The sequence below is a fragment of the Jatropha curcas genome, chromosome 11 (genome assembly GCF_041381405.1).
Source record: "Jatropha curcas cultivar XTBG-Jc1 chromosome 11, XTBG_Jcur_1.0, whole genome shotgun sequence".
NCBI classification, from domain to species: Eukaryota; Viridiplantae; Streptophyta; class Magnoliopsida; order Malpighiales; family Euphorbiaceae; genus Jatropha; species Jatropha curcas.
Window position 1 is genome coordinate 5,213,324 of NC_143161.1, and position 26,052 is coordinate 5,239,375.

General features: G+C 31.4%; 4 protein-coding genes across 5 annotated transcripts; 1 reads left to right on the top strand and 3 right to left on the bottom strand.

Annotated features, from left to right (window-relative positions):
* Window positions 1-277: 277 nt before the first annotated feature.
* On the top strand, window positions 278-9,104 carry LOC105634227 (ARM repeat superfamily protein). The gene is made up of 13 exons (XM_012217056.4): window positions 278-641; window positions 1,404-1,600; window positions 2,223-2,321; window positions 2,769-2,820; window positions 3,119-3,219; window positions 4,415-4,568; window positions 4,657-4,959; window positions 5,583-5,866; window positions 6,167-6,295; window positions 6,973-7,095; window positions 7,631-7,738; window positions 8,124-8,302; window positions 8,506-9,104. The coding sequence occupies exons 1-13, from the start codon at window positions 398-400 to the stop codon at window positions 8,648-8,650; spliced, it is 2,118 nt and encodes a 705-aa protein (XP_012072446.1). The 5' UTR covers window positions 278-397; the 3' UTR covers window positions 8,651-9,104.
* Window positions 9,105-9,313: 209 nt separating this feature from the next.
* SQN (peptidyl-prolyl cis-trans isomerase / cyclophilin-40 (CYP40) / rotamase) lies at window positions 9,314-13,372 on the bottom strand. 2 transcript variants are annotated; one of them, XM_012217057.4, is made up of 10 exons: window positions 13,028-13,372; window positions 11,598-12,098; window positions 11,286-11,373; window positions 11,112-11,164; window positions 10,636-10,740; window positions 10,440-10,515; window positions 10,197-10,234; window positions 10,040-10,110; window positions 9,847-9,969; window positions 9,314-9,627 (listed from the first exon to the last, which is right to left on the bottom strand). In XM_012217057.4, the coding sequence occupies exons 1-8, from the start codon at window positions 13,196-13,198 to the stop codon at window positions 10,057-10,059; spliced, it is 1,086 nt and encodes a 361-aa protein (XP_012072447.2). In that variant the 5' UTR covers window positions 13,199-13,372; the 3' UTR covers window positions 9,314-9,627; window positions 9,847-9,969; window positions 10,040-10,056. The 2 variants fall into 2 exon arrangements, with proteins under 2 accessions (XP_012072447.2, XP_089572143.1); XM_089716017.1 differs by lacking the exon at window positions 13,028-13,372 and adding an exon at window positions 12,517-12,668.
* Window positions 13,373-19,325: 5,953 nt separating this feature from the next.
* Window positions 19,326-19,703, bottom strand: LOC105634230 (uncharacterized). Its single transcript, XM_012217059.4, has one exon. It carries the CDS (start codon window positions 19,701-19,703, stop codon window positions 19,326-19,328), a length of 378 nt encoding a protein of 125 aa, XP_012072449.1.
* A 3,427-nt stretch (window positions 19,704-23,130) lies between these two features.
* Window positions 23,131-25,005, bottom strand: LOC105634232 (peroxidase 10). The gene is made up of 4 exons (XM_012217061.4): window positions 24,750-25,005; window positions 24,052-24,243; window positions 23,798-23,963; window positions 23,131-23,701 (listed from the first exon to the last, which is right to left on the bottom strand). The coding sequence occupies exons 1-4, from the start codon at window positions 24,990-24,992 to the stop codon at window positions 23,292-23,294; spliced, it is 1,011 nt and encodes a 336-aa protein (XP_012072451.1). The 5' UTR covers window positions 24,993-25,005; the 3' UTR covers window positions 23,131-23,291.
* Window positions 25,006-26,052: the final 1,047 nt, after the last annotated feature.

The window sequence follows — 26,052 nt, forward strand, 5'->3', positions numbered from 1 at the left end:
AAAATTGTTTGAACCTATTTGATAAATTAACAAATTGAGCTCCAACCTACCTATACTGAGCTCAACTTGAGTTAAGTATGTAAAAGATAATTTATTTTTTTTAATTATTAATTATAAATGAGTGAGCTCGACTTTAACTTTTCAAGCTTAAACATGACTTGAACTAAACATAGCTCGACTCATGTTAGCTCGATGGTGAAAAGAAAAAAACCGTTCATTTTATAGAGGATTCGAACCGGGCTTGGGTTTAGCTTCCTTCGATACAAAAACTTCAGATTCGACCCGATAAATAAAGCCACGCCTTAAATCCATCTTGCATCTTCTATATTCTCTCTCTTTTTTTTTTAAAGAAAGATTTTTTCTTTGTCTGAATAGAAATTTTGTTTGATAATTAGAAATGGAAAGATGGAGGGCGCGTTTATCTCGGGGAATGAGATGCTGGAGAGTTTGCAAATCAAACGATGTCGTGCCTGTGGGGGAAACTTCTACTGATCAAAATGGTGGAGAGAAAGAAGGGGAGATCGAGAAAAACCCTAGAGATTTTGATCGCGTTGAGGGTCCTCCTTTAGATGATTGTTGCCCAATTTGTTTCGGTGCCTTCACTGTCCCTTGTAAAGCCATTTGCGGTCACTGGTTTTGCGGTTCGTTTTTTCTTCTTCTTCTTATTAATTATTATTGTTGCTTGTACGTTTTTGTCTTATTAATTTGATTTTGTTGGCATTCTGCAGTTGTTGTATTCAAGTTTTTGTTTTTTTGTTTTTTGATTGCTTTATCGGGGTTTAACGTTGATACTTTGTTTGCCCGGCGAGAATAAGGAACCGAAAAATATTGCTACTAAAGGGGCGTGATTGTTAACTGAGAAAATGAGGCTGCTTGTTATGGGATTCCAATTCATTCACTTCTGCTGTGATTTGTTCTCTTGTAAATATAGAAGAGATTTTTTGTTTCTGTTCAACAAATTTTGAAAAAAAATAAAAAGGGAAAAATTTCTTTCAATAGGGAAAGATGGGGGTCAAGAAAAGTTTCTTGGACAGTTTATGTGGGAAAAAAAATTATGGTTTTCATAATTATGCTCACTTTTCTTTGTGTTAGATACTTGACAATAATTAGGAATTGCAGTTTCTTTGTGGAGAAAAATTCTTGTTTAGACTCAGCCATAAGTTCAGATGGAGATTATGAGATCTAATTATAGTTATCCATGAACCTTGCTGATGTGTTGTTTGGGCATTTAGCCCTCTGTTATAATCAATTTAAGTTACAAGTTCATCCTGCCAATTTCATTTACTGCTGTTTTTTCATGAATTACGCAAGCCTTATATCTCTGTGTATATCTCAGAAATAGAACGTTGCTGCACCATCTTACTATCAAATTACCCTAGTATTCTTGTCCTTTGCAAGTGCAGGCAGTTGCATACTGCAGTATTGGAATTATTCTGCAGCATCTAAACCTTGCAAGTGTCCCATGTGTGCTTCCAGCATCACCAAGTTGACACCAGAGATGTCATTACATAACCAGCAGGATGAGGAAGTTAACAAAGTTCTGGTTAATGTTGATAGGTATAACTGCCTTTTTGTTGGAGGGGCACGTGGTTTTGTTAGGGTAGGTCTACTCTGTGATCTGTTTGGAGATTTATAATTTTATTTCTTTGCATGCCAAGTGATCTCTTCTCTTATCCATTTCTAAATAATTGCACTTACATTGATCTTTTAGAATAATACGTCACTTCATTGGTGTTCTGAAAATATTATGGATTCTTTAGGCATTGCCTTGCTAGATTGTGTGTTTAGTTATGCAAAATGTTGGAGTATGAGGGTTGAGGACGCATGGTTATGTATGCGTGACATATCATGTTCTTCTTTTTTCCCCTTCTCTGAATAAATAAATATTTACTACATAAATGTGTTATAATGGTTGGTCTGTGTTTTTTTTAATTTTCCATGTTTTCTTGAAGGAGATTTATGCTTAAATCCTTTCCTGATTTATTTGAGTCTGTCATCTTTAAGTGTAAATATCTCAGCTATATATAAAACATAGGCATTTTTCTTAAGTTTACATAGGCATTTTTCTTAAGTTGTTTTAAACAGATAATAATTTGAGTAATTTGAGTCTGATATCTTAGTGTAAATTTCTCATCTACATATAAAGCATAAACGTTTTTCTTAAGTTTTTTTAAGCAGATAATAATCCTTCCTAAAGTATCTGTAGTGCATTATTTGGGCAGAAAGTACGTGAGTCACCATTATTGATCAAGAGGATTTTCCAACAAATGATGGATCCTGATAGACCTGATTCCTACCTTCATGAAATGCGCCTTTTTGCAGTAAGTTCCGCATATTTGGTCAACAAAATGGTAAAAAAGTAGGTTCCGTGGATTCCTTTCGACAGTTTTTGCCAATTTTCTGACTAGTCTCTTTTCTGAGTTCTGAGTATTTTAAAATTGTCATAAAAAGTCTGACAAGTATAATTACATTACGTTTAAGATCATCATATTAAACCAATCTACTACCTTTTTAAGTACCACATAAGTGGTCAGGCTGAAAAAGGGTGTGGGACAATAAATTGAGCTAAATATCAATGTTGTAGAAATTACTGACCCACTGTAGTCATGCTTATGTGATCAATAGGCGACGGCTTAGCCTTTGTCAAATGATTGGTATCTGTAATATGATGACCTGGAAGCAAACTGCTATAAAAGCTTGTAGTAGTTCACTGAGCATACCCCTCGTATGTTTTCTGGTATAACACTGATTGTGTTTCATATACGCAGATGATACTCAGTGTGTTGTATGCTGCTACTCCATTTAACTTCATTCCTACAGGTAAGTTGCCTTTCCGAAGACATTATTACTTCTTCACAACTTATTATAGCTGAACGATGCTTGCCAATATGAGATGCATGGATCTCAGTCTCCCTATTGAACCTTTCCTGTGCAAGGTTCAAACTTTTTACTTGTCCAGAATTGTGTGTGCAGTTTTATGGGCCTCCCAGGCTCCCACCGTAAAATCTAGTTGTCAAAGTGTATAGTAGCAGCACTGATGCCTACGCTTCAAATATAGACTGTTATTTTTCTAGATATTTGACCATGTCTAACAGATTTGATGGCTGCTAATGAACAGGGGGTCTGGGAATTGTTAGATTGTTTGATTATGCTGCTATTGCTCTTGTGCTTGTTCTACGTTTGGTTGGCATCTACCACAGAAGACGACTCACCCAGCGTGTTAGGCATTTAGCTGCGGCACAGAATTTAGGTGAATAAAGTATGAAGTTTCATATACACCCATGCAGCTAGTCTGTCTCCATTCTTCTCAGAAATTGAAGATCACCTTATATTGTCTGCATGTGAAAGGATAGCTGTTTAACATTGTATATTCGATAGAATGGAGTCTGAGATTGTCTGAAGTAGTTTCAACACAAATCTTATGAAGAAGTTGATGTATTGTGTGTACCACCTACCTCTGTATATAGAATCAAATGTCCTAGGAAGTTTGTTGTAAGCAGCTTTTTCTGTATATAACAAGAAGTCAAGTTTGGGAAAAAAATAAACAAATAGTTCTTTTAAGGTTTCTTTTTTTTTTTTTTTTTCTTTTCTGTTTTATTCATTACTTTTTACTTTTTAGTGGCAGTATTTTCTAAATCCCATCAGGTGAAACTCATGTGAGAGAGTGCCAATATAATAATTCAACCAAGAATTTGATTCTAATAATTTTATCAATGGAACCAAGTTTTTATGGTATGGGTGTAAGGTGTAGATTTTAGATCTTCAAGCTTTCTATTTTCTATATTTGTATTTTCTATATTTACTTTTTTTATGTTTGTATTTCCTATTTCTATGTAAATATTACAATATACTTATGTTATATATATATTTATATTGATGAATTGCCAATTTTCTTTTTTTTTTTTTTAAAAAAAGAAAAGAAAATCATTAAGGTATACCTATGAAATATAGTATATTATTAGTTTTGAAACACTCTTTAAATTATTAGAAAAGAAATAATGAATAAAGTAATCAGGTTAAGTTAAATAAAAATATGGATAAATACTGTTTTTTTTTTTTTTTTTGAAAGGAACTCGATTTATTATATTTTTTAAAAATATTATTTTGCAAAATCAAAATGATGTGTTTAAAATTTTTGTAATATTCCACATTTTAAACTTTTAGCTAATTTTTTTTTTCTTTTTTGAGAGCGTAGGCGAAACTTATTTTATTCAATTAGAATTTCCTTTTCATATTAAAAAATTTCTTTCCAATTCTTTTTTTTTTTTTTTTTAATATTCAAATGATCAAATCAGGTGCCTCCGCTCTCCTTACCGTTCCTATGCACCTCACTGCTTCAGTTCAGTTCCCATTTAACAGAGAGCCATAGAAAGCTTTCACTTTCAGCTCTACAACTTCTACAATCTCCACTGAGAGAGAGATGGGCCCAAACAAGACTCTCCGTACGATCTCGCAGGATGCTTTTGACGAGCTAGTGAAGGAGAACATAGAAGACCTCGGCATGGAACCCATCGAAGCCCTAGAAGACGCTATCCAGACTCTCACTATTCAAGGCGTCGATCTCTCAGGTAATCTCCATAATATCTAATTTTCACTTCTCCGTCCTCCATTCTTTTTATCTTTCATTTAGATAATAAAAAAGAAAGTTGTTTGCAGGGATTGTGACGTGCGTTCCAGGAGAAGGTAGTGCAAAAGACAATCCAATTTTTCAGTGTTTGGAAAGATTGAGGGAATTGGAATCTATTTCAGAGGATCAAATTAGTAATGATCATTTGGATGAGATATTGAAGTTATTTGATAAGTTAATAGAATTGTGCAGTGTTGAAGGGTCTGGAAATGCCGCTATTGCTGTTAAAAATGGTGGTATTGAATTGGTTTGCTCTTTTTGTTCCAAGATCCCGGTTGATTTCAAGCAGGTTCTTGTTTCGGCTTTGAAGATATTGGCATTGTTTCTTTACGGTACGTACGTATGCACAGGTAGTTTTTTGTTAGTTATTGCAACTCATGAGCAGATACCTCTGAAAATTGTTGAGGTGTTCACACATATGCAAATCATATATTGCAATGGAAGTTTGGCCCAAAATCAATTGCATGGGAAATGCCAAAGTTTGATCATATGAAACTTCAAAAAAAATATGCTCAATTAATTCGCGTTACAAACTCATATAGCTATGCATGGAAGTGCATTTGAAAATGGCTTTCAAAAATCTATTTGAATTCGAAATTTGAGGTGTTGAGACATAATTTTGAGATAAAAAAAAAAAACTTGTTACACTTTGCCAAAAGGTTTTTGAGGTATTTTTGTATGTAAAGAAGCGGAAATATCTCATTCCCTATCCACTGATGCTTTGTTTCAGTCCAATAGTGATAAAATTAATAAAAATATATTGAATTATTCTTTTTATATCTTGAAGTATTCCTCCTCCGCTTTTCTTGTGCTAACTTTATAAGAAGTGAGGTTGGTTTCAATTATTCTCTATTTGTCATTCGTTGTGATTTTTGAAGTAATCTTTGAACTGCAAATCTGGCAATGTCCAATTCATTCTTATTGGTATTTATATGATGTTCACGGTGATATGCAGATGTGCAAAGTACAGAAACATTTCGGTCCAGTGGTGGACCAACAATCTTGGCCAGCATCTTAAAGAATGGAAATGAAAGTGTAGACATTCTGGATAGTGGTTTTACTGTTGTTGCTGTGGCTGCAACTGGCAATGAGATTCTGAAAGAGTCGTTCATGGAATTGAAAATTGATGAACTTATTTTGCAAGTACTGAGTAGGCAGAGTACAGGAAACATTCAGAGTTTATATGATGCCATTCGCGTCCTGTTAACTCCTGATGATAATCGTGTTGTTGCTTCCCAAGTAAGTAGTTGTCAGACTAGAATGTGTGTACTTCTTTATATTGGCATAATGAAACTAAAAAATTCAAGAGGATAATAGATGCAAAGGGGTTAATTTCGTGCCTTGCAAGTTAGAAAAGTTCAGATCCATGGAATAAATGTTGTGAGGTTGAGCTTTGAATTTAGTTGTTGACTTCACGATCCCTCTAGCGTGCTAAGATTTTGTTGCCAGTGATGTATGATTTCTGCATTCAAATGCTTGCTTACCATGCCTTGAGGGAAAAAGCCTTCCTCAAATAAACTGACATTGTGAAAACTTCAGGTTTATGGTTATGCGCGAAGGTTTGCAAAGATTGGAATTGCAGGAGCTCTTGTGCAATCATTACATGGAGGGCTTACATCACCAAGTCTAGTTTCAGCAACCATTGCTTTAAAGGCTGTTGCCGTCAATGTAAGCTTGTTCAAATCTAGGATGTCAAAAAGTTAATTGCACAAATTTTTGAAATTTTCATTTGATTTTATTGTATCAATACTCTAGAAATAATTTGTACATTTATGTGAAATGTTTTCCCCTCCTTTTGATTTATTTTCTCAAATTTTATAATTATACAGCTTTCTGCAACTGTAATTGTTTGACATGTAAACAATTCTGCCCATGTACCATTTTCTTGTTTCCTATATGATTTATGTGCTTAAAAATATTACTAATTAACATTATTGTTCTCAAGTTTCAGAAGTACTAAGGATGTTTCATTTACCATGAACTATACCTTAAGTAGTGCCACTTTGGATAAGTTACTTCTCAATTTATGTTACTTTGCCTGCTCACTATACTCTGGAAATGCTAATGCAACTCAATTAAGCCTTTCCACCAAATAAGATATTAACCACATGAATTATTTTCTTCCATTAGAGCAATATTTTCATTGGGATGCTTGGAAATTAAATATTTTCTTCTAGTTTCAACATTTCATGTAGTTCTCTGTCTCATATATTTCAGATAACTGGACTTACTAGTCTTACATTTTAGAGCAATCTTATTTTTCTTCATGATAATTAGACTGAATTAGGGTGTATCCTTGTTCTTAAGGTTATTTTTTATCTGCTTCTTCATCTTCTTTGCTGCAGGATGAAATATGTAAATCCATTGCTGAAAGAGGTGGTATTGATGCAATTCTCCAATGTATTGATGACAGTGGTGAACAAGGCAACAAAGCCGTTGCTAGAACTTGTTGTTCATTGTTGTCCAAGGTATAAAGAAAAAAACTACTTCGTTTGTTTAAGTTTAGTGCTTTAGTTCCTATTTCTTTGGATGAAACCAGAGGCCATTAAAAGATGGTTTAGAGTTCATATTTTCATTTTCAACTTTTTTATTTATTAAAATTAATTTTGGTTTGGTATAATGATATTTTGCAACTCCCTTCTACTATTGTGCAGAAGAAAATGGAGAATAGTACCTTAGTCAATTTTGTCTTTTATGGGTGAGATAAATTGGCTTTTACCAATCCATTGGAAACTGTTCTACCAATTCTGTTAAATACAAATTGTGATATAATTATTCCTGGTGTACAACAACAGCATAGTAGAGCACTATTTTTTGGGGATTTCCAAAAGCATAATTGTTAAGTTGCCTTTTTGATTTAATGTTCATGAGTTTGAGTTTTGTGTTTCAGAGCAATCTGAGAAAATAATCATGAAGCAGAAGATGCTTTTAATTTCTCATAAAATTATTGTCAATAGATTGCTTGTTCGGTCATAGTTTTACTTAAATATTTTGTTTGATTAGTTGGCAGGAAGTGACTCAAACAAGAGCGCCATCATAGAGAAGAGGGGTTTGGACAGGCTAATCCGACTTTCAGCCAGATTTTCTGATGACCCTTCTGTCCTACAAGAGGTAGAAGTCGGTCTTGCGATATTCAGTGTCTACTCATCATGTCCATATTAATTTAGTGTTCTACCAAATAAAATGTTTGGTTCATCTTCAAGTCTCATTGGATTCTCACTGTAGCATGCGTTGCTTTTGTTGGCATTTAGTTTGATATTTTACTGCCATCTTATCTTGGTTATGTTCATTAACAGCAAGATGCCTATAGTCTTTTGCATATGGCTGTAACTTAGACAGGTATCGATTCAAGATGATACCCAACATGTGCTTGTCCCCCATTAGTTACAATATATTTTTGTTCATGTCCAATAGCTATTGTCTATAACATCATATATTTATATGGCTTTGTCTTTTGATTGATTTGTTTGTTCTTTTTCCTTTTAATATGGTTCAGGTTATGTCCATCATCACAGTACTCTCTCTAAGATCCCCTGATAATGCAGCCCGTGCCATTGAAGCTGGAGCTGGAGAGTTTGTCATCCAAGCAATGCAGAAGTTTCCTTCTGCACCACAATTGCAGAGGAATTCCTGCTTCATGATTCGAAATCTTGTTGTTCGGAACCCAGAGAATAGGCAAGTTATTTTCTTCTCCTTTTAAATATAATGTTCTGTCGTTTTTCATTTTTCTTGGTCGTTTACTTCTTTTGGCATATGTATATGGTCTCAGTACTGTACTTCTGACCAGGACATGTTCAACTTGCTTTAGTGACTTGTCATGCAATTTCCATCACTAATTTATAGATATGACTAATATTTTTTTTTCTTCCGCTTTTCAGAACACTCTTGCTAAATCAAGGGATTGAGAAAATTATCAGGAGGGCTAGGGAAACCCATGAAACCTGTAAGGATGCTGCTACTGATGCTTTGAGGGATTTGGGCCTCTCTAACTACAGCTTAGACTCGCATTTCGGCGGCATGTAGTTTTTGGAATTAAACATACTTCCCCTCTTGTTTGAGTTTGTCGTGTGTATTAGCCATTGACAACACACTAGAACGCCCTTGTTGACGATCCTTTATGGACTGGAAGCATTGGGAAGGTCATTGCAGAAAATATGCATTCGTCTCTCAGATTGCGCAGAGTCCAAAAATATGTTCTTTTGACAGAAGATTGAACACAATTGAGTCCTAAATATCTTCTTTTGACAGAAAGCGAATGAGCATTCATTGTAAGTTGATCCTCAATTTTCTATTTGGATTTATGGAACTCGTGCTCCTGCTCCAACATAAGATTGTATTTGTTGTAAGATGCAAGTATTTGAGGTTGAAAGTGGAAATATATTTTTTCCTTGTATAACCTGGTGTGAGCATATTATGGTACAGACAAATTAATGTTTGTCTTCTCCTTACAATATAATAATCGATTGTGTCCAAAATATATCAAGCCTCTCTGCAAGTAATCTTTCCGATACCATTTTGGTTGCAGATATCAAATATCATCACCAATTGTCACCGTTGATCAGATAATTCTTCTAATTACTAATAACCCAAATTTGCAGCATAATGATGCAAAAAACATCAAATTGAAACCTAATTAATTAAATACTTGGATACTGAATGACCTGAGCATTACAGAACAAGAAACAATAAGGCTGAACATTAGCCGCCAACAGATTTAATATTTGACAAAATTAAAAGTTTGTAGCCAGTTTGAGCCACTGAGTATACAACATCAAAAGCAATATTCTTGACAGATGAAACAGTAAAATTCCAAAAAAACGTCTATTTTATTTTCAATGTTTCCTTGAACATGAAAAGATCATGTCCATCAAATGGCAATTGACCAGTTTCAACTCTTACTAAACCTACCCCCCTAATTGAAATTACATAATAAGAATTGGTTCAAGCCTCTGATTTGTACAGTTGCCTTTGCTAAGATTATCCTGCTCTCTAAACAAAACCTGAAAAGCAATTTAAGAAACATCGTCCATTAATGAAAGATACACTCCACTCCGCTCCACCATGTGACCCATGGTCGAAAGAAGCAGACAATAAAATGTCAATTACACACATCAAACAATTGGCATTGTGAAAATATGGAGAGTTCGACCATTCAAAGTACCATGTAATATTTGTGCATGAAAGGAAAATATAAAAAAGGGCAGAGAATAATTACATACCGAATATTCACTCCAGAATAACAGAGTTTTGTAACAAAAAAAAGCCTGAACCAGTCGAGTCCACCAACCCCTATGAAATAGCACAATGAATCTGAAGCTTTGCTCAATTAAGGAATCAGCAGCCTGCATTAAAACCATGAGTTGGTAATTCACAACATCAAGTGACAATAATTTCCAAAAGCAGTTCACATACCAGTTGCCATGTAAATGTTATTGGAACATTTTTTGATATTGCTTTCTTTCCAGATCACGTCTATCATTAATCTGTAAGAAGTTAAATCATTCATTACCCAATTGGCCATGAGTATATAGCAAAATCAAATATTACATATTTAGTTTAATCTACCCACCTTCTTCCAAGCAGCGGCAAGCTCTTTTTTTATTCCAGCTGTGATATACCAGATACAAATGTCAGATATCAGCCATGTTCAACAGATTTCATGTAAATAGCAGATTGACTTATCTATTAAAAATGTTTATTTTAAACAAATGTTTAAGCATCCAATACATTGTAATACATCCGTACGTGTAATAACTGTGTGAAGCAATAGATCACAGCAAAAAGTTGTCAGTGTATTTAAGCATGCACTAACCATCATTTGGCTCCAACTGCAATGCCTTCTTGAAGCTTTCAACAGCAGCATCAACATCATTAAGAGCCATGTGTGCCTAATGCAAAGCATAAGGATAACCACCACTATCAGTACACAAAACACAAGCAAGCTATTCCATCTTTACATATTGAAGGATGTCTTTTTATCGAAATTATTGCCAATAACAGATGCAAACCTGCCCCTGGCGGAACAAAGCTTTCACATTATTATCTCCTTCACGCATAGCAAAGTCTGCGTCCAACAATGCTCCTTTCAGATCACCCAATTTTAACTTACAAGCCTAAAAAAAAAAGCCATTTAAAGAGGTCCTTTAAAATTCTAACTAACAGTAATATCTCAATATATAACAGCTGTTATCATAATGCCAAGATTATAGCAATATAATCTCTGCATCTTTTGATTATAAAAAATAAAAAATAAAAAATAAAAAATTCAGACAGGCCCTATCACAAAGTCATGCAGATGGTTCCATCATGTAGCAGCATAGATAAATCAAGCTCAGAAAGCAAATATTTTGATGACAATATTTGATAATCCTCGTGCTCTAGTAGCAATCATTATACTAATGATATGCCGAGCTAGCTCACTTAGTATTCACCTGCAAATAATGATCCAAACAGTCTAAAAAGAAAAACGAAAACAAGAACTTACAGCACTGTTAGTGAATATCTGTGACTTTGTCCTTCTTAGAGATGAGCTCTTCTCTGTAAAGCATTAGAAGCAAAATGTTATTCATTCAGATGTAGTTCAAATAAAGTGGGTAACTAATGTAATTTTAATCATTGAAGCAAATAGCAAATTATATAGAGAAAACAGACTATTCACCTTCATCAATCCCATCTTTCTCCCAGCAGATATCCAAATAGCGTAAAGCCTTGCGATATTTTCTAAGAGCCATCTTAAAGTCTTGTTTCTGAAATCAATAGTTAATTTTATTAGCATAAGAATGTGCTGAGCTTAAAGAAGAGGGTTAACTCCAAGAAAGTTTGGCAGCCTGAGGTATCCATCATACAATGACACAATAGATTCTAGAAAAAAAAAATTGTTGAAAGGCACAATTAGGTTACTAAATCATCCTGCACCCTCAGTATGCAACAGTGAAAAATCTCTAATGTAACAAAGTCTGAAATCCATTACCTTATAGTGGTCATTTCCAAAAGCCTTGATCGAATCCACACCATCCATCCACCAGGAAAGTTCATCAGGACTCTCACTAAGATCAGCTGGCCAATCAGGATAAATGTCACCATCCCTGAAAAAATTAGATATCCCATCATCTGCCCCCTCAGGGATCTCCCCACAATCCGCAATTACAACATCAACAGTAGGATAATCACCATCACCAGTTGTGACATGCTCAATTGAACGAACAACTCCCATTCCTTTAACAACCTTCCCAAATACAACATGTTTTCCATCCAAATGAGATGTGCGTGTTGTTGTAATGAAGAACTGTGATCCATTTGTGTTTGGACCAGCATTGGCCATGGATAACATGCCTTTCCTCTCATGTTTCAATTCAAAATTCTCATCTTCAAACTTCAAGCCATAAATCGATTCACCACCGGTACCATCTCCTGCAGAGATGTCTCCTCCTTGCACCATAAAACCTTTGATAACTCGATGAAATGGACATCCCTGAAATACCAAATAATTAAAGTATAAATCAACTAAAAGAAGGTTTAACTTCTCTTCCCAAATGCAATAATAGATGCTATGCAAAGAAAAATTATATATTGATAGTGTCTTCAATGAGCAAGCAATGAAATTTTAAGTCTCGAGATTAGCTGAAGCCAAGCCTAAGCCTCAGTCTAAATTTCTTATAAGGCCTCATTTCTGACAATAATTAAGAAAATCAAATGCTAAGAAAAAAAAAATTTCTACAAGGAAAAGGCAACATCATCAATCAAACTTCAATCCCAAAGACAAAGCAAATAAGAAAACATAAATATAAGCGAAAATCAGACAATCCAAAGGACACAAATAAATAAACAAACACGAAAAAGTACAGTAATCAACATTTAAATTCATTTACTTCTAACAAAAGAAATGTTACCAATAGTTTAATGAAGCTATAATGACAATATCCTGTCTGCCATGTTATTTCACCCTGGTTCATGGCCAGAATCCAGAACTGATATCATATTTAAACATAGATAGTTTACACTAATTCAAAAAAAAAAAAATTAAAATGAAACAAAAAATACCCAGAAAATATTAATTTCTTTTCTCCAGGTCTCAATAGCCAAACAAAAAAATTATAAAAAAGATATAGGAAAAAACTAAAAACAAGAAATCTTTACCAAAGAAGACGATAAGAAATGCAAAATCAAAAGACTGTAATGCCCTTAATATTCTGAAAGGACCAACCACTTGCCGCGAAAAAAAAGTCAAAATTTGATAAAGGAATTTATTCAGAATCAAGAGATAAAAATCACAAGCCACTGAGCATCAAAGGACACCATCGTCTTTTCATCAAGAAAATCATGCACACATACATGAAAGAAAGATAGATACATACATAAATAATATCAATTATAGAGAAGAAGAAGAAGAAGAAGAAGCACCTTGTAATGGAGTGGAACACCAGTGTTAGGGCCAATGCCTTTCTCGCCAGTACAAAGTGCTCTGAAATTCTCAGCAGTTTTAGGAACGACGTCGTTGTAAAGCTCTACCACGATTCTCCCTTCAAGCTCTCCTCCTATGCTTATGTCCAAGTAACACCTCGGCCTGCCCATCTTTCTGTCTCTGGTCTCTGATTCTCTTTCTTTCTGTATTTATGTATGTATAAGTCTTCTAGAGACTTCTTTCTGTAACAGAAGTAAAACCCTAGAACTTCCCCTCTTAATAAATAAGTACTACTCCATATTTTATTTTTTAAAATAAAATTAATTATTAGTTAAATAAAAATAGAAAAAGGATTTGAAGAGTTGGTTTAAAGGTTTCTTCCGTTTCTCTTATATCTGCCTGCCCATTTGAGTTGTCTCTCTCCATGTTTTTCGGGACTCTGTCTTTGGTTATTTTGTTTTTTTATACGGTACTTTTTTAATTTATCCATCTGCCCCTTCTTTTATTATTATTGATAAAATGATGATAATATTAAGTATAAACAACAATCAAACTAATTACAATTAGTATTCTTTTTTTTTTTTATGAATTAATATCTTTATTTTTAGTTCAATAAAAAAAATTATTCAAAAAGATTTACTTAATGAATAATTGATATCATAAAAGAAACTATAAATACGAGGATGAAAGTATATTTTTATAAATATGATTTGACATTTATACAAAATTTCAAGCAGTGAAAAAGGTGGAAATAATCGATTTTTAGATAGGATATAGCTTAATTTGAGATAGATTGATTGATTTTAATTAAATAACCGATCTTGTTTATAAACTATTGTCTAGACGAGATTTAGAATGAAATTATTAAATTTATATTCAGAAAATTCAACATAGTTTCAAGAACTGAGCTGGTATTTTCTTCATTTCATGCACACTTGTAATGTTCATTATATTTACACACAGAGACTTATTGAGGCATTGTATGAGTTACAGCTATACATTTTCATTTATAAATAATATATTTTTGAAATTTATAAACAAAATTATTAATTTGTCCGTAACATTTGCTGGATAAGATTTCAATAATAGGTTGATATAAAAAGTTTTATATTTAGAAATATTCAATTTTTAAATATATACGTTTTATCCTTATCTTTCCATATACATATACTCTATATAGAAAAATTACTATATTTGAAAATTTGATTCTTGTTTAAAATAAGATATTTTAAAAAATAATAATAGTAATACCATTAATTATCTTTTTTCTTAAAATAATTTTTTTACTGAAAAAGGGAATTAAATGCTGTAAAAAATAACCCAAATGAGATCTGCAAAACCAAAGGATTTTTCTGGAAAATCTTTATTGTCTATCAAATATAATTAAATACTCGTTCCGTTCCGAATTTATAAACACACTTTTTATTGCATAAAAAATTAAGAAAAATTAATTATTTTAATTAGAAATATAAATTTCAATGTATTTTTTCAATTATATCCTTACTTTGATATGAGATGTACTTATTAATCTATTATTGACTTTTTTGCATCTACCAACATTAATAAACTATCTAAAGTTGGTTAATATATATTAAAAATGGCTAAACTTGGTAAATACTCACATTTTTAATTTTCAAAGTGAACATCAATAAATAATTGCATTGAAAAATGGAGAGTGATTGACAAAAATAAAAAAATTATTTTTAACCAATAATATTAAATATGAGTATAATAGAGATTTAATATATTAATTAACTTATTAAAATAATAAATTGATTATAATTTGGGATAAATATATATAAAAAAAAAGTAACTATCAATTAGAGATGGAGAGAGCGATTTAAACTTAGAATCTATTTCTTTAAGAAATTAATTTTTTATAAAAATATTAATTGCGGACGACCAAACGTCTAAAATCCCTCCACCATTAGTTTTAGAAGGAAAAAAAAAAATCCAATTCATACCATATAGAATTTTATTTGTTCTATTTAAATTAGATGAAAATATACAGTAAAATTGAAAAAATTTTTATGTACACTCAGTCTAGCACATTAGATATTGACTCATGTAATCAAATAAAGTCACATCAATAATTTGACACAGAGAATAAAGGCATTACTTTCTTTCTATAGATAATGACATTTCCTAATACCATTGAAATACATGTCATTGCCACTAAAAATGGTAGATATTTAAATTTTTGGTTCATCTTCAATAATCAAAAATAGGATATTGGATACATGTAAAATGGCCACTAAAAGAGGAACCCAAATGAGGTTATCACAAAGTGTCAACTTTAGTGGGCCCTTTTTGCTTTGTCCACGTAACAAGGGAATATTAATACACATAAATAATTTTACTACTTTGCTTTGTTTAATCCACGTCAGCTGTTTTGTTTATTTATTATGCTGTGCTTATCCTTAATCCACCTCCCTAATGGCTCCATACTGCCTTTTGACTTCAGATACATAATCTGTTTGCTAAATTTAATAAAATGTAATGTAATCAAAAATATTTTTAATATAACATTTATCTTAACAGTACATTTAATAATATTATAAAATATTCTAACTAATAAGAATGATAATATTAATTCGGTGTATATCTGATTCGAATACGATTAATCTCAAATTTGAGGGAATCCTAAAAATTTTTAATCTGCGTATAAACAAAATATACCCATCATAATACAACTGAAAGCCTATTCAAATTTGTAGAAACCGTATAGAATTGAATCATTTTGGTCATGATGGTGATAAATATGCATTCCTTTAGTGTGGACGAGCATTGCTATACGTTGTCAATAGCCAATCAATTTTTTACTCCAATTTCATATGTTCCCCGCAATCTATGGTTTTGACTTTTGACATATAGCATTCTCTTTTAACTTTGATCCTCATTAAACATATATGTAGGGAAAGGCAAAGAGTTTTAACTGTGATTAAACCTTCGAACCGGATTGAGCAATCCCCAGTAATAAGATCCGAATATTAGTGGTTTACAAAAAAATATATATATTAAAAAGGAAAAAACTTACTAAAACCAAGCAAAATCGAATCGAAACCAGCATGCTTTCCTCAATACACATAATGAATCTAATGCTCATAATTGATAAGAAAAATCTATATATAGAAAGCTCATATTAATATATGTAATGTAAATGTAAATTGGTTAATTGTATAAATTTTTGATATAAAAGAAGCAAAACATCAAGTTGTGTATCACCATAATTATTAATTTACTAATCTTTTGTAAGCTATATTTCATGTTTGACTATAGATAAATTGATTTGTCTTTTCATAATATTATTAATAACATCATAATATTAATATTAATAGTTAAAAATTAATGGAGTGAATCATGAAATTATTATCCTTCCTAATAACTACTAAAAATAACTTATAAAATTTTAATTAAATTAACTTAATTTATTAGAAAAGACAATTACAGGTGCCTACTGCTCAAATTAGGACTGCTCTCAATCATGTTAATAACAAGGGCACTGTCGCATTCAATTGGAAGTTGTGGTATGCATAGTTTATTTACACTATTTACCATATTTACGTACGCGAAAATTATATTTTATTTATTATAATGTTAATTAGATTATATTTTAATTATAACGATGTGTATAATATTGCTAAATTTAAAATATTTGTATATTCAAAATTTATATAAGATCAGATATTTAGAATTCTATCATTTTTATGTCATTTATAGAAAGAAAGAATTATTCCAAAAAAAAAAAAAAAAAAAAAAAAAAAAGAACGAGAATTTATATATTGATGAGTTACATTATAGAGTGTTCTTTCTTTTGACTCACCTAACTAAAAAATTCTTGCTCCTCGTGTTAATAATTATACTTGGTTGAAAAAGCAAGTATAATTATTAACTCCCTGGTGCCATTCTCAAATGACGATGATGATGAGATGGTAATGGGTTTTAGTTAAAGACCAGATGGGCCTTGATTCGGAAGCTAACAGAGCCCAGAGCTCACGTATAATAATAAATCCTAAGTTGGGCCACGTCTTATGGGCTTCTTCTGATCACTATTGACTTGTGGCATCCTCATATTGGTGGTGGTCTGAGACAAAAGCTGCTCACCATCACATGGCATATTATTTCCACTTATATATAAAGTTATTAGTTAATACATTACTGTTTCTAATTCTTTAGTTATTAACCTGGAGATAATTCCTCCTTGTGATTTCTGTAGATAGGGTTGATTAGAATCGACGGTTGTAATTGTTTGATTTTAATTACTAAGTTATTGTATTTGGTAAAAATTTAGTTAAAACAGTGTATTATTGTTGATTAACTTTTTAAGATAATAATTAAAATTTAAATATTAATTATTGCCCAATGAAGCCTTAGCCTTGTAAAAACATTTATCACATAATATTTTTAATGTAATTTCTGACCTTATTGCGCTTCGTAACCTGCCTTCTGTCCTCTTGATAGGCTTACTTAAATACCGTCTTAATTTTAATCCCAACATTGAAACACATGTGCTGAGTAAAAAGAGATTGAAATAGTAGAACATCTTTGAATTTAATAAACAATCATTAAATATTTAAAATGAGGTTTCTATCACATATATTCATTCAGTTCCATTAAATTTGACAGTTTTTTACCTTTTTTTTTTCTATTTAAATGATATTTTTAGAAAATTAAAATATTATTAATTATTTTATTCCAACTTTATCTTTATTTAAATATCTATATTAATTTTTGTCTCAATTCAATGAGCATGAATTAAATAATAATTTAATTAATTTACTTTCTTTTTCTAAAATTGAGATTCTTCAGTCATTTTTTTTAAATTTTTATGTAAAAGTCATAAATTGTGAAATTTAACTCAAAGAGGAGATAAATCGAGGATGAGTATTAAAGTTGGAACTTTCACATTCTTATGCTATTAATCACATGCAATATATTACATTCGTTTCATAATATTTATCATACATTTAAAAAAATAATTTATTCTAAAATACTTGTCATATTTAAAATTTTAAGGAGTGATAATTTTTTTTTTCATATTTACCCTTTGTATATGACCAATAATTATTATTTCAATTTAATATTTTTATTTAAAAAATTAATATTAAATTAAAAACATTTATTTAATAATTTATTATAACTTAAATAAATTTAATGATTTTTTTAGAGAACGTAAAATTTTTACTGTAAACATATAATTTTTTTAAAGAATATTAAATTTTAAATTTTTAAATGCGATAAATATTTTATATCGGATTACGACTGTCAGCTCAAATCGAAAGTGTCAGAATGAAGAGCATTAAATTATTGTTTAGCTTGGGGAATATCACTTCCAAAATTAGATTAATGGGCCAAATTCTAAAATGCCAAAGTGGCATGAGGTCCTAAATAAAATTGTCTGTTGTGGGTAATGAAGGAATGTTTCATTTAAATTACAATCTGTCATTCTGATACAGATAACAAGGAGGGAATCCAATGCAACCAAGTCAAGAAATAAATAAAAGATAACGAGGTTTGCAAAATAAAGAAACCCATTTCTCAAGAATCAACATATCCAGAACCAGAAGAACAACCATTCTTCTCAAAAGAAAAGAACAAAATAAAATAAATTCCAAAACCATGCTAAAATAATACTCCAAAAGTTAAGCTTTCAATAATTTAAGTTAGATTTTTTTTTTTTTTTAAATTGAGAGATTTTTTTTTTTTTTTTTGAAAGAGTATATTGAGAGATTAAGAGTTCAAAATTACAATTAGAATTAAAGTTTTCTTTTATTTCTTCTCTAAATTGTGGAGATTAGATTTTGTGGGTCCAAAATGAAAATTTTGAACTATTTCCCATATTCTTTCTTTTCCTTCTATTTTGCTAAATAATAAAATGATTCTCAAAAATTTTTTTTTTTTTTACAATTGAAATACATCAAACTTATTCTTTTTAAATTATTTCATTGAAATATTTTAGATTTTTTTTTTTTGAAGAGTGAAATATTTAGGTTATACTCTATTTTCCTAATTATATACATATTTATTTATTTATTTATTTTAAGTCTTAAGCCTCAATTATTAATTTATTATGACCATTATATATATGTTTCTATTTTAATAATTAAGAGAATAAAAACTTAGAAGATGATTTGTTTTTTTCGGGGTTATGCTTCTTTATGACAAGCAAATCAATGAAATTAACAGAAAACAAGAGCAAATCTAAAATTTGAACACCAAAGAAACCATTTTCACATACAAAAAACTAAAAAGAATCATTGCCCAAGAAACCCAATATAATATACCAGCAATCAAAAATCAAGAACCACTACTACTTGCATGTGATTTATGTTTACTTTGTTCTTGCTCTTCTTCTTTGATTTCTTGAGGCCCCGTTTCCTCTAATGGCTCTGCTACTGGAATATCAGCAGGTGGGGCTGGTGGTGGGTCGACCCGACCGTCAAGACAAGAAGAGCATTTTCTCTCTACCCAACCCTCAAAATCATATTGCCCATGGCCCATAATCCGACGACCCGAACAGAGACGGCCAACCATGCCGGCTAAGACTCCTAGGATGGTGATCACTGCTAGAACTGCTATAAAGGGTCCAACAGACCCATGACCCGTATGAGCTGTGTAGACTTGTTGGGTCACTTCCATGGGTGGTGGTTGCTGCTGGTCTAGTGGTGTAGACATTAAAAAATAGTTTATAGGACCCAATAAAGTTAGGGATTAGAGGGTTTTAAGGAATTCAGTTTCTGGGTTTTGTTTGTTTTGCTAGAAAATAATGGAAAAGAATTGCTGGAAATGAAAAAAAGGAGTGAGAAAGTGGAGGAGAGAAAAAGAATGTAGTGTTAAAAAGTTAAAATGAAAAAGAAAAGGAGTGAGAAAGTGTAAGCTGTCGATAAGCTTTGAGGATAGACATTATTAGGTTTTTAGTGTTTTTATTATTTTATTTGATATTTTATTTTTATGAAAAAGTTCTGGAAGAAGGAAGGAGAGGCAGAGAAAGTGAAAGTGGTGGTGAAAAAGTTTTAGAGAGGAAAGGAAAGAAGGAATGTCTGAGTTGGAAACCAAAGCCCAAGAAAAACCCTTTTCAAATTGAGAGAAGGAGAGGAGCTTTTCTTTATGACATTTTCTTCGCCTGCAAGAAGCTATGAAAAACTGCTTTGCTATTGTTTATAAATAGGAAAGCCAAAAAGGGCTTCATGAAAGTTATTTAAGCTTTTAAATAATCTGTAAAAATTTTAACTTTGTTTAGATCATATTAGATTCATTTATTAAAAGAATCTGAAAAAATTGAACTTCAACAATATTTTATTGAGCCAAATTCTTAGTATTTCACGAGTAAATTTTGACCTTATAGATAATCGGTGATCATTTATTGTTGTAACTTGATCATTCGCCGGTGATCACCGGTAACTATTCTATATAATATTCAATATTCTTATAGTCTTATAATAAAAATCTTAAATTTCACAATAAAATAGAAAATAAATTTTTTGTGGGTAAATTATTTTCCGCAACTTTAAAAGTGTTTTTAGTTTATTGCTTCTAAAAAATTAAATTGAATAGAATCCTTTTCAATTTGAGGATTTTCAAACATAGCCTAAACTTCTGAGTCCAATAGTAGCATTAATAATATGGAAACAAGCAATGCGATACAGAAGGAATCACATGTTCCCTATTTACCACACTTAGAACATGATTTGGACACAAGTTTAATAATTCTGCCATCCAAAACTGACAATTGGAGTTCTTGAGTTCTGTTTACTGTTGAAATCCTTTTTATGATACCAGAATTTTGTTGTAACCATTTTGTTTTCTAGTCAACTAAGAGTCCAAATTTATATTAAATAAACAAAAAAAAAATTAATAATTTTCGACATACACCGTTACACAACATAATTGTAAATTCACAAAAAATTTAATATTTCTTAATAGTAGTTCAGACTTAATTATAAACAATTCACAATTAAATGAAAATAAAGATTCATACGATCAAATTCCATTTAATTTGAGATTAAAGTTTGTTTTTTAACGTCAGTGCAGATTTAGTTTTGAATTGAACAAAATGAGAACAAAAAATTTATATAGAGATTGAAGTTCTTGTACCCCTTTTCAATATATAAAGAGAAATATGACTTTATATTTATGATTCGTGGTTCTTCTTCTTCTTCTTCTTTTCCTGTTATTTATTTATTTATTTATTTATTTTTGTTCTTCTTCTCTTTGTTTGATTTGCCTCGTGTAATATTCCTGCGAAATGATATTTCAATGCTCCAAGCAGAACACCAGGCTACATAGCCAGTGAGGCCAGACAAGACAATCATCATTAACTTGTTTTCTCTAGCAACGAGGTAGTTCACTTCTCATTAGAGGTCAAAAAGCTTCAGAATTTTTCTTTTTTTTTTTTTTTTTTCTTATTTAAAAACTCAAAAAGCTAGAAATTATATCTAAAAACTTTAAGCCAATTGGTCGAAGTTTCGTTTTCCCCTACTTTTTTTCTCCCCATGTATGCTAAAGTTTGCCATTGGCTGTTATGATGGGTAGCTGTCTGCGTTCACCAGGCAAGATTAGAAATTTCACTTCTCTAAAGTCTGATAATATTTACTTTTGAACTGGAATTTTTCCTCCTCTTTCATGGCCATAGCCATAGTCAACAAGTGCCACTGCATAGTAACATCATCATTTAAAACAGGAAAAAGATAACAGGTAAAGGAGCTAAATGTTTAAGCTTCCTAGCTGGTAGCCCAGGTATATGGCCGATCTTTTATATATATATATAAAAAAAAAACGAAAGTCTCTATTTTGAATTCTTTAATTATTAAAATTTTTTTCTTAATCATTTTAATATTTGACGTATTAAGAATCATAAATTATTAATTATTTTGAGATTTCAATTATTATTAATTACATTTTAATGTGAACTTTAATTCAATACTTCTCATAATATTCAATTTAAGATGATGCAATAGTTATGCCACTCAACTATAATATATCGGTTTCAACTATTACCGTTCTTCTATGAGAAATAATCATATTATCACCATATATGAACAATTGTCTTATGTTTTTCATCTCATCATTAAGAGATTATTGGGAGCGCTCATTATATTTTTAAATGCATCATACTGATATCACACAACAGCATTCATTAAAATTTTTCTTAAAAAAAATTATGTATATAGTAAATACATCAAATTTGTCTGTTATGCTCAGAAACAATGAAGCATTATCCAGAGTATTTAAAGATTGTGAAGCATATAAAAATGCAAAACATATATATGTGCACTAAAATTTTCATGTGTAGTTTTTAATTATTAACGTTATAAATAATTATTTGGGATAAATTCTTGAATCTTTGAAACCATATTCATGTAGAATAATTTATAATCCAATTTATAGCAACTGGGATTGAACTTTGAAGCCTAATTAGGTGTCAAAGTCAAAGAAGCAGTGAATAGAGGTCAAAGACTGTGCACAAAGAATCTAATCTGAATGGCAGAGAACATCTCTTGGTGATGATGATGATGATTATTATGACAGTTCATGATGGCCTACAATAATTTAATTTGGCAAATCCAATTATTTTTGTTATTGTAATAAATAAATAAATAGAGAGGAGGACTAATGGGATTGCACAAAGTTTGGTGAGGCATCTAGAGCCCTTTCTTTATATCTTTTTGGGAATCTAAGCACTCCTTGTCTATTTCTTTTCTGAGTCTATTTCTATATATTTCATTCACCACTTAGAAAATTTTATCTTTTAGTAAAAATTTTAGTTGACAAAGCAGATTTATTTAAAAAAATATCAAAGAATGTCTATCAGGCGTGGTCTGATTGGTTTTTTCACTTGAATGAGAAGTGAGAGGTTTTAAATTTGAGTTTTCTCGGCCACAGTTATTTTTACTAATTTGGTGAGTTAAGAGAGGTCTACCTCTTATTATTGTATAAACGGTGAAGAATCAAAATAAATGATTCTAATCCCAATATTAGTTTGGATTTTTTAAGAACTCCACTAATTTTGTACAACTAAGGCTAATCATGGAGATAATTATATATCCACGTCAAAGGTTTAAGAATCTGCCAATATCAAATTTCTAGTTCTTGAAATGTGGTTTCCACATTGATATCAAACATTAATGGCCACTTAATTCCAAACCAACAACTAACTAAATTATTTACTATTAGAAAACCCTTTGTGCTATTTCACTTTAGAAACTTAAATATACTATACATAATAACAAGTTGCATAAAGACATCAAAAGCCAATTTAACTAATTAATTTACAGCCCTACAATTCTTTCTAATTTGCCCTTTTTTCCCTGTAAGAACTCCAACATTGCCCAGTTTCACCATTGATGCTGCAAAATCATTAGAGAAAAGATATGGATATGAACTATAAGAATTAACCATCGCAAGAGTTCTTGAGTCCCCCATTAAGGCTTGATCAGATTCAAGAAGGCCAGTGTTGCTCACTAGATTAGTGTAATATGAATTGTCAAATCTGTAAGCACTTGCAGAGTCAAGAGGAGCAAGATTGCTGTTTGATGTGTCTTTGTTAGGGCACATAGTTTGTAAGTTTGTAAGAAGTGAAGAATCGAGTGCAGGGTCAGGCTTTCCAGAGCCTTTGAAATCGAAGAGCCTGTTCTTGAAGGTGAAGCATTGTGCAAAACCTAAAGTGTGTGCTCCTGTTAAAGATTAAAAAAAAAAAAAAAAAAAAAACAAGATTATCAGTATTTATGCCAAGAATCTGAGAGATCAATTGATAAGAACATAGCAAGAACCTGAGAGAACAACTACATCCTTTAAATCAAGACCATTTGAAGTGAATTTAGCAGTGATATTTGCTAGAGATTCAAAAGGAGAAGGCAAGTTATCATTTGCTGCCTTTTCGCTTGCAGTTAATCCATCTCGCCGGCCTAATGGAACAGACCAGTAAGGCCCTCCAGACTGAACCAACCGGAAAAATTTTTAAATAGTCAGTGGTAGTTGCAGATCCATCTTGTTACATTAATGTGTATAGAGAGAGGGAGATTACCAGTAGGACAGCTTCTCTTGCTGCAAGAGCCAATATGTCAGTGCATGAAACAGTTGAAGGGCAATATCTTTCAACATCTTCTTTAATACTGTCAATTACTTCAAATCCTCTAGCTGAGTTCCTGTTTGGAAGAGCATTTTTCTCTCCTTTCATTTCATTTGTGTCATCAAGAAGTATAGATCCATCGCAACCCTATTGATGAAGCATTAACCAAGAAAATTGAATTAAATGATGAAATTGCACCCAGCATGCATTACTTGTAAACTCAAGCTAGTTAACAAAAAATCTTTGCCATAGATTTTTTCAGCCCATTAGATATGCTGTAAATGAGCCAAGCAGCTCGTAAGTCACTCAAGATTTTGCTCGAAAAAAGCTCGTTCACAAGTTTAATGAGCTGATCTAAGCTTGCTTATGGAGCTCGTTTAATGAACAAGTCAAGCTCGGGATTTGAAATGAAGCTCGCAAGTCTCATTATGGAGCTAACAAGTTTGTAAACGAACTATATATATATATGCACAGGGTATACTGCAAATGAATTGAGTTTAGATTTTTAAACAATTCAAATTCGAGCTTGACTCATTTATGGCGCTACCATCCGAATTTTAGTTTTTTTAACACAACTAATGAAAGTAATAATACTAATTAAAATAATTAATCAGAACCCTAGTTAATAAAAGAATAAATAATGAGGTAATTACATTAACGAAGCAATCATGAAAGTGCAAACGAAGGATGGATGCAGCAATCCTAGTATCATTCCTGAGAGCTGCCCAAACACCGTACTTGACCATATTTTGCAAGCGAGGACATGATCTATCATAGAAATAATAATCAAGCTGGCCATAAGCAGAAGCAAAAGGACTCAATAAGTGATGGGTTAAAGACAATATCAGAAAGAATATTGGGATAGAGGTTAAGTGTGAAAATAGTATTTTAGCCATTCGATTTGCTTTCTGAAACACTAATGACTGTTGAGCAATGTTATTATGTATGTATGGGTATTTATAGTGATTTTTGTGTAAACAAGTGAAAAATCGAAGTGATTTTATTGGTTGAGCAAAGAAAGTGGCAAAACCACTATGTCTTTTTTAAGCCTAATGGCCATAAGGCTCAAGTTTCCTCCACTCACACTCAGATACACTTTCTTATTTCTTATTGCCGTTCAAATAACAGCTTGGACGGTAAATACTCTCTCAATCCTATAAAAATAAGAATACAAGTTCGATATTTAGAAAATATACTTTATAAAAAAAATACCTCTTTGTAGTAAGAGTTTTATAGCAATAGTAATGCCAAATTGTAGTGCTTAAGCACTCACACTCGCGTACACTTTTTTATTGCCATTGGAACAATGTACTCAAGCTTGCATTAGTAATTGCATGCCTCCAATTTGTTTAGGAATAAAATGTCATGTATTAATCAATAAGGTATTATTTGAAATGATAAATGATCTTAATTTCCATAAAAATAAGAAGAAGTTTGATCCCGAACAACGTCTTTTGCTAAAAGAATACCTCGAGTTATGGCAATAGTATTATAGTGCTTAAGCACTAATGTGACAACTAAAACATTTTTTTTAGAATATTTTCCATTGAGGAAGATGAAAGAGAGTTAAGAAAAGAAAGTATTAGGTAATCAAAAAGATGTGCGTGGACATGCCATAAAACAGGAAATTAAGAAAAAGGCAAAAGGAGAATTTACGCACTAATGTGATAACTAAAACATTTTTTTAGACTATTTTCCATTGAGGAAGATGACGGAGTTGAAAAGAAGAAGAAATTATTAGGTAATAAAAAAGATGTGCATGCACGTGCCATAAAACAGGAAAAAAAAAAAAAAAAGGCAAAAAGAGGAAATGACTAGGATATCATACTATAGAGAAGCACGCCCTTTACTAATCTGTATTGCGATATTATTAGGAGTGGAAGTATAAATGTCACTGTAATTTTGGCTGAATTAAGATATTTACAACACCACTTTCCTTCCCAGCATTACATATCA